Here is an 8907-nt window from a genome sequence, read left to right as displayed (position 1 = left end):
TAGCTCAGGAGGTAAGACCGATTGTCAAACCCCGCCCTGGGCGTGTCGAAGTGTCCTTGAGCAAGACACCTAACCCCTAACTGCTCTGGCGAATGAGAGGCATCAATTGTAAAGCGCTTTGGATAAAAGCGCTATATAATTGCAGTCCATTTACCATGTCATTCAGGGGTAACACACTAGCAAGTGCATGCCACCAGCCAACACTTCTTCCTCTTCTTCTGAAAGACACCAGCTAAACTGTGCAGCCATTGCATCAGATGTCAGCATTTCATGCAGTTCATACAGGCTAATATAATCTCAGACACCCAATGGACCACTGGAAAGTTTTTTGGAACAGCAAATATTCAGTGAAAAAAGCAACCCTGTTAGAGTACTTATAACTTCTATAGAGTACATAACCACCGTCATTGACTCATATAAACACAATTAGAGGTGATTTAACATAGTCTGAGTTGATTTAACACTAGCTATTCTGTGTGCATAATGTGGTGAGCACCACGCTAGATTAAATTTTCCCTCTTTGGGCAATGCATTGTATAGGAGTATATTTTGGGGCAATACCTTTGATTACAGGCACTTGTGACCCTAATCAACAAGACATAACAACGACTTTTTCAGTCAAGGACCAACACACAGTCATAAGATTAGTTTTTTTCAATGAATTATACTGTTTAAGGACTCTGAAATGTATTACTAATAAATGCTTTAGACAATTCCAATATTGATTTTCAGTACATATTAAATCATATAACCCAGTGGTTCTCAAACTCGGTCCTGGGGGACCCCTGTGTATGCTGGTTTTCATTCCAACCTCAACAGCAATACCAGAATTTTAACAAGCTGTTAATTTTACTTAATTAGGTGCTTTTCATGTTTTAGACCTGGGGTTCCAGAAAGGGCCAGTGTGGGTGCACACACCTCATTCTACTAATCAATCACTAGAGTCATTGCTAAGCACCTTGATTAGTAGAATCAGGATCAGGTGTGTGCACCCACACTGGCCCTTTCTGGATAAGACTGGGGATCCCAGATCTAAAACATGAAAAGCACCTAATTAAGAAAAATTAACAGCTTGTTAAAATTCTGGGATTGCTGTTGAGTTTGGAATGAAAACCAGCATACACAGGGGTCCCCCAGGACCGAGTTTGAGAAGCACTGATATAAGCGAATATACTGGCTTGATGTGAGATCAAATTAGGTGCCACTCAAATTGTGTGGCGTTTTTTGAAAGTCCAATTGTCTGTCTAAAATACTACCTTTTAAGGTGTCTCCGTTGGTCTGCTAGTAAATATGCTGCGATTAGATCAAGTCTCAAACCGCTTTATCTGTCGTATTCATCTCTTGCCGATTTAGTTTAACTGATATCAATGCCTACCCGTTACGTTTCCATGTTTAACTTACTCCAGACAGGGTAACCCACGAATTGGAAGTAACGCACATTATACGGTTCAGTTCTCAGCACCAAACAGCCTATAGCCTACTTCTTATTTATCGGCTTATATTTCTAAAGTCGAACACGTGTGCATGTGACAAATATAGCCCATCTTCCCTTTCACGGTTTACAAGCGCAGTCGCCTACGTAACGTTTGAAATTAAGCATCATATGAAGCGCACCTGAGGACAGAGGTAAGACCGCGCGCAGTATGTGGAGCGCGCGCTCATACCAGAGGATACCACACTACACCTGCGGCACCCCAGTGAAAGACACAGCGCGAGTATCATATTATCAGGATTCAGACAATGTTAAACCGTTTAAACATTAAACAGGATAACATGCGAATGTTTTAGTAATTATACATGCACTAAAGATACTTACTCGCCCCTTTGGATTTGAACAAACCTTGCCTGGAGCCGCTGGAAGACAGACACGGACACGAGTTGCTGCTGCATGTGGCGGGTATCGTTCGCTTAAGTCAGAGGGACAGAGAGAGGAGCAGGAGTAGGCTATATAATTAGGAAATAAAATTTGCTTGAAAGTTAAAAGGTTGCGGTTATTGGCTATAGTTGTTTTTTATGGTTCGTCATTACTGGGAATCGATAAGACCGGGTGTATTAGAAATATTAAGGGGTGTAATTCTTTGAAAAAAATAAGCAATCTCTGCGCGGTTGGTCGAGATGAAGGCAAAAAATAGGGACCAAAGCTTATCTGATTCAAGAGAACTAGACGGTTCATATGACCAGCTCACAGGTAAGTGAATGGAAATGTATTTCACAGTTTGATTAAAAGATGCAATGTCCTCTTCAAAGCGCCCTTAACAGAAAAACAGAATACTGATGTACGCTGTCAATTACTTGTAATTTCCTTACATCTGCAAAAAAATGTTGTGGTAACTCCCAAGATATGGTACAATATTTGAAGTATCGAATATGGCTGTATTGCTATATTTCATATTCAAATTATGGAACCATGTTATCGATTTTATTCCCCGAATCGACATTCCATCTTTTATTAGAAATTTTCAATTTGTTAATGCCTGTTTGTCTGTGGCTGCAGTTGTGGTTCATTTTGCTGACCTGGCTTGAAGTTTATTGGGTTTCCTCAGATAATGAAACAGCGTTGTTGGTTCTCTTTTGCATTAGGCTAATGCATTCGTCTATACGATATCCTATCTAACTCTTAACCCATAAATGTCTGATTTTCACTTCCTGGTTGTATCTGATGTCTCTTGGCTGTGAGAATGCTTGGACAGACTTCCATGTTCATTATGTCTGATTGATATGACGTACGTAAGGATAACGCACATGGTGGCAACGCGATTGATAACACAATTTAAAATTTGACCTCAGAGCGATGCGTTAATTAACCAAAACTGAACATATTTCGATCGAAAATTTCGCTTCTGCATGTATTACTGAACTATTTTTTTAAACTATATAACAGGAGGCAGTGGAGTGCATTAGTGTCATAGTGTATAAATAAAAACTGTGATAATGATAGACGCAGGCTGGAATCGACATTAGTACGCCTGAATATATCTTAAGCTTTATTATATTTCCCACTTTTAATACGCTTAATGAAGTGGCTACCTATTTCATTAGTCTATAGGGAGCTCATATCAATTTAATGCTGCTGATAGGTGGACATGTTTAATTTTCCAGGGGGTTGAACTGCTCAGTGATTATGCATTGCCATTTAGGGACTGCAGAAATGCTAAGTCATCAGGATCAGAGCAGCTGACTGACTCGGATAGAAAGCCCAAGAATATGTTGGTGTAAAAATCAGGGTATAAATAAATTAAGAAATAAATAAAATTTTGGGACATTTATCTAACTTTAAGACTTCAGATACTACATGCAGATAGTGATATGCATAAGCATTTACACCTTCATAATTCCTTTTTAACATGTAAACAGGGATTTACCTTGCAGTTAATGGGTCTTTGGTGCACCCCATCATTAGGCTAGCCCTTGCGGTCGCATGTAGGATCATCCCACATGGTTTGCATCAAAATATTTCCAGTTTCCCCTTTCTTTCTGCTTTTTCCTCTTTGGTGCCTGCCAACAATTTCTCTATACAGGAGAAATCCTGGTAAAGTTTCAGTGGAAACATCACTCACTTGAGCAAGTGCAGGGATGACCCAGTTTTTTCTCGAGACTAAGCACTGCAGTTCTAGACATTCTGCCAGGAGCTCTGTTTGGACAATTAATCTGATTTGAACCCTGGTTGAACCTATTTACATAAAAAAAATGGTTTAACACAGATTGCAATGATATGATTATTAACTCAGCCAGGATGTCTCTTGCATAATAATGAATCCAGCTCTACTAACACAAACTTGTCTAGTTGTTGGAGGAAAGCTGTTTTTCAGCTGGAAAGTTGGCTACATGTACTTTAGCTGTACGGAACTACAGTAAGTATGTGTGTGCTTGCGCTTGCGTGTGTGCATGTGTGTGTATCCTGTTGTGTGTTCTTAAGTTCTAGAGCTGCTACCCAACGGCTTAACAGCAGGACAGCAACAACTTTGAATAGCACATAATTGTTGTTAAGACTACATAACAATTAACTTTTAATTCCGTCTGAAACAAAAAAAGAGCTTTTTTAGCAAGATCCCTCCTCGTGTGTTCTTCGCCTCCAGTAACTGATGGCTGGAGTTCATTCCAGTCAACGTGAGGCCTGGGCGTTGATGCTGCGTAATTGATTTAAGGAGCGCAACTTTTCTCATGGTTTCTCAGGTGCTCAATGAGGGAGGACTCAGAAGCGCATTTCAGACGTGCCGCAGTGTCTCGAGGGTGCCCACACAGTGAGCCATGCAGTTTCACTGCAAAAAGCAGGAAATACCCTGACTTTTTTGTTGTTGTTGTTGTTGTTGTTGCTCATTTCAGCTCAAAATTAAATGAAGGATCTGTGCTAACAACAGCGACAAAACACACAAAAAATGGAGTGATACATCCTTACTTTTAGTGTAAACTATGGCCGAACTACAAAGCAGGAAGAACGAGTTCTACCCTTAATAAACAGACAGACTTTGCACAAGTTTCACACAAGAATCTTTTAAGAGCTGCTATGCTGTTCCTGTGTGTCCCTACATCAGCAGGCCTGATGTTGTTTCAGCCTCCGTTGTAGATTGTTGGGAAGCCTCGTCTGGTCCTTACGATTACCCAGTAGCCTCAATTTTTAGCTTCAGCATTTAGGTCTCTGTTAGTTTTTTTTTGTGTGGTGTCACTGATTGTTTTTGAAATGGTTATGTTCGGAACGTCTCTGTAATTTGCGTCCGTTTCCCGGTCGGTTCTGTCTGAGAGTGACGGACTGTCCTCTGAAACGTCTCTTGTGAATTTATTCCTTCTTCCGCAGGGAAAGCGCTGATAATTCCTCCCGACTTAATTTACCGCGAAAGGCAATCTTGGTGTTGGCTCAACCTATCGGCTTTTTTCTTTTATTATAGAGGCTGCGAATCGCATGGGCAGTTTTTACATGTTTGCAGCTGCCCCCTACAGTTTTTGTCCAGACACACCGCTCATATTTTATTGGGGAAGCAAATAATTTCTCAAAGCAAAGACGGTGAGCAAGATCTCATGCATTGTACATTTTACACATAAGACAAATATTTAGTTTCAGCAGCGAAGGAACCGACAGATCACAGGTACCAGTTTCCACAGTTTTTTTTTTTTCCCCCTGTCATTTAATCCAGCAAACTGGATCCATTGTGCCAACACTGCACTGGAAGAAGAAATTCAGCCTGCTAGAGAAATGAATAGTGGAGAGATCTGTGCAACTGAAGGGGGCCTTTTGAATGGACTGGACACCACGATTATGTATGAGGGGGAAAATGGATATTTCGTAATGCTAGAGAAATGTGCTCATTTATGCTCAGATCAAAACAGATGACACAAGTGAATTAGCCAGTCATTCACTACATGGAAATAGAAATTAGAGCACCCTTACACAATACGTGCTTGTTAAGCCATGGGCAGGTGCATCAAAGGAGCTCTCTAGAAATGTTCAGTAGCTTTTCAAAAGGCAGTAATTGATAGATGCATTTTATGGATATTCAGTGCTTTTTTTTTCCCTGAATGGAGAAGAACTGAAAAAGATGCTCAGTACCAAAGCTGTTAAGACAGTAGTTAAATTATTCATAGAGGACAATACATATATTATGTATTATGTTTACTCAGGTCTAAGCAAAACAGAAGTTATTACGGTTTATTGCGTTTGTGTCTAAATAAATTAGTAAGATAAATGGGAAGTTAGATACTACAGAACTCAAATATGTATTGTGGCCTCATTGCTTTTCTGCTTCAGTAATAGATCTTTTTTTGTTCTGCAAATTAGTCCAAAATTAGCATGCCTATTGCACAGTTTTGAAATTACACAAAAGGACAACTTGGAAATGCAAATATAAAATCCAAACATTATCAAAAGATCCCTTTTTTGCTCAACAGAAATATGCCTTTAGAAAACAAGGAACTGGATACCCAGCTGGGAAATCTTAATTTCTTTCAGATGCTGTTTTTCTGACATCCCTACAGCCCTCCAATCCCGATTCATGTGTCACGATTGATGAATGGGTGCTTATAACTCACTGACAAAAAGGTAAATTCTTTGTACAGAATGCTGTCCTGAAACATTCTAGATATATTTGGGAAGATTTCGTTATATCTTCAAATTTGTCTGGATCAGAAAATTCACAAAATTGACTGTGATACTTCTATTTTTAGCCTGAATCTAATTGAAGTAGTGGCCTGAATATGTATCCAAATACTGCATGGTAAAACTCAAGCCAACTCAGCATGTAAAGTTTGGACTATATTTTTTGCTTTGGCTAGTCTTTAGAGTCCATTTTATGTGTTTAAATAATTAAGAATATGAAAAGAGTAACAACAAAATAATTTTCTAAAATCCACAGAGAGGTGAGGAAAAACAAGGCATTCTGGGACACTAATGAGAGATAGACGGTCTGAAGTTGGCTCTGAAACCACTAAGGGATTGAAAATGAGCTTGTGCCTTTGTTATTAAAAGAATTTAAAAAAAAACAAATGAGGGGCTTTTTCAATACAGGCACTGACCTTAGGGCCTTGCACTTTCAGTGATGTGCAGAATTACTGTAATTTGGTTATTATTCATTGGATCGTGGCCCTTCAAATTTGCTTTCTCTTTGAAAAATTTCTTTCAAAAATATTGAACTATGAACTACAATCATTCATTCAAATTACGTACCTCTCCAAATGAGACCCCCCTCCCTTCTCTTCCATGTTTGCACAGCTGCATCTCCTTTTAGCAGCTTTCCATGGTCAGTTTCATGCTATCGGTAATGAGTTTTTATTTCTCTTATACAATAAAGTGCAATCGAATTGATACAGTAATGTAAATCGAGCAAGGACAAATAAATGCATGTCACATGAAAAACAGGAAATCCGAGATCAGAAGAATTACATGAAAAATGAAAGGGATTTTACAGGGCCATATTTAGCTGTTGGTAGTAACAGCGCTGACCTCACTGGATGAAACAAAGCATGCCACCCTGCTGACCCGGGGCAGTCCCATGTCTAGCTCCCGACTAGAGGGTTGGACTGGCACCTCGGCCCACCCCCTTACCCCCAGCCAGGCCCTCGGCTCTCCCCGGACAGGGCAAGGGCGCGAGTCCGCCGGCACCTGCCCACCTGATTGGTCCACCAGCTCCACGTGGACGCTCTCTGCCCACGCTCTCTCCCTCTCCCCCTTCCCCTGCTTCACTGCCGTGCGGTAGGTGTATGGACCTGGGGTGGGTGGATTTCGGGGGCGGTGTCGGTGAATCAGAGCCGCATTCCTGCCACGCAGGACCAGGAGGCGGCGGTGCGCAGCGGCGGGCGCGACCGATCCCACGCCGCTCCGTCGCCGCGTGGGTGGGCTCCAACCCGAGGGGCCTTTTATAACACAAAAGAAAAAGGAGCCTCTCTTTTAGCACGGTACTTACTGGAAAATTCACTCCCTCACACTGCTATTATACCCGTTCCTTTTGTGAACTAAACTGCGTGGCACTGCACGCTAGGGTAAATGATTCATCGTAGTTCCTGTACTGTACCTGTTTGTGTGTAATACTCTAAACCTGGCTGTAAGGAGGCCCTCTGTAGACATGTTGCATAACGTGTAATTCTATGCCAAAACAATGATTCTGTGATAGATGGCAGCCTAGAGTTTTTTTTTTTTTTTTTTTTTTTTGGAAAGCACTCTCAGAGCATGAGTTTGAGAAAGGCAGTGAGATTCACTTGGGCTGATTGCCCGTCAGCCTCAGCTGTGCGTGCCTGTAGAAGAGGCCGCCGCTGTCCACGGTCCTGGAGCTCTCCGTGACATTGGGAGACTGCAGGAAACTCTAACAGCGGCCAGAAGAGGAGCAGTTGCCTTCTCCTCCTCTCCCACCCCCTCCTGGTGTCACAGCAGGGCACTGGGCTCATTTTACTTTTACTTACACTATCCTGTGCTGCGCCTATTCCTGCACCTATACCTATACCAATACCCAAGGACACCAATGTGAACCAGACAGTCTGAAAAGTAGCTGTTATCAACAATTCAGTTATTAAAAATGATCCAATCTAATTATTTTCAGCCACATCCCCACTTCTGAAATAATTGAAATTTTTAAAAAAGTAGGCTGGGTATTCCGTTACATTGGAATGAAACGGGTAGGTTTGATGGCTGAAGTTTAGTAGGGCGTGAGGTGGAGTTGCTGTCCCTTTAAGCATTTTTCACATAGTAAAGAATGACTTTGATCCACTTCTGTGGATGGATGTGAACGTAGCCTTCGACAGCACCGGCGCTAGTTAGCAGTAACTTTATAATCACTGGGTCTGTGGGGAGTGAGGGGCGAGACGGGGGAGAGAGGGGAGAGAGAGAGGAATGGAAAGAAAGCGTACAGAGAGCGTTCTGGGAACCTTTATGATTTAATCAGTTCAGAGCAAAGTTGCGTTCAGCCCTCAGGTCTGGAAGCTGAGGAACACAGCCATCCTACACGCATCCCACACGAGGGATAAACGAAACCAACAGAGGAACAGGCAAACAAATCAGCACATTTAGAACCCCACTCCCATGTATTTATTACCACCTCTCCTTCATCACAGAGCACACGTGGCCATTTAAAGAACATGGAGTAGAAAGTTCACAAAAAACGTTCACATTACGGTGCTCCACAGTAGCGTTGTTCTTTGATCATCTGTACACCTGCTTTGAAAGGAGGGAGAGAGTGATAGAAGAGAGAGAGCCTAGGTCCTTAAGCCATGGGTTGAAATGGAGGAGGAGGATGAAAGATGGTAGGGGGGAGGGGGCTTGGTTGGCATTAAAGGTTCAGCATCCCTTAATGAATCACCACCTATGAAAATATGAGCTGTCTGGGACGGCATGACTCTCCTCCTGCGGGCCCCCCTCCCCAATGCTGAGCTTCGACAGGATCATTGGGGGTTACATGCGCTGTACCCACCCCCTCATGAAAGGCAGAG

The 8907-nt window shown here is 42.0% G+C and overlaps 1 protein-coding gene and 1 long non-coding RNA gene across 3 annotated transcripts in view; both read left to right on the top strand.

Moving 5' to 3' along the window:
- The first annotated feature begins 1632 nt into the window (after window positions 1–1632).
- The window catches only part of kcnip2 (Kv channel interacting protein 2), a 123341-nt gene continuing 116066 nt past the window's right edge, over window positions 1633–8907 (top strand). For both annotated transcript variants that reach the window (XM_064320915.1, XM_064320912.1), the window contains exon 1: window positions 1633–2188. In XM_064320915.1, coding sequence (XP_064176985.1) covers window positions 2116–2188 — 73 coding nt within the window. In that variant the 5' untranslated portion in view covers window positions 1633–2115. The remainder of the gene's footprint in view (window positions 2189–8907) is intronic.
- Window positions 4539–7096, top strand: LOC135247454 (uncharacterized). The gene is made up of 3 exons (XR_010328219.1): window positions 4539–5253; window positions 5942–6031; window positions 6989–7096. It is a non-coding gene; the product is annotated as an uncharacterized LOC135247454 (long non-coding RNA).

Source organism: Anguilla rostrata, chromosome 2 (assembly GCF_018555375.3).
Source record: "Anguilla rostrata isolate EN2019 chromosome 2, ASM1855537v3, whole genome shotgun sequence".
Lineage (NCBI taxonomy): Eukaryota > Metazoa > Chordata > Actinopteri > Anguilliformes > Anguillidae > Anguilla > Anguilla rostrata.
Note: the sequence above shows the minus strand (reverse complement) of the source record. Positions and strands in the feature narration are given on the sequence as shown.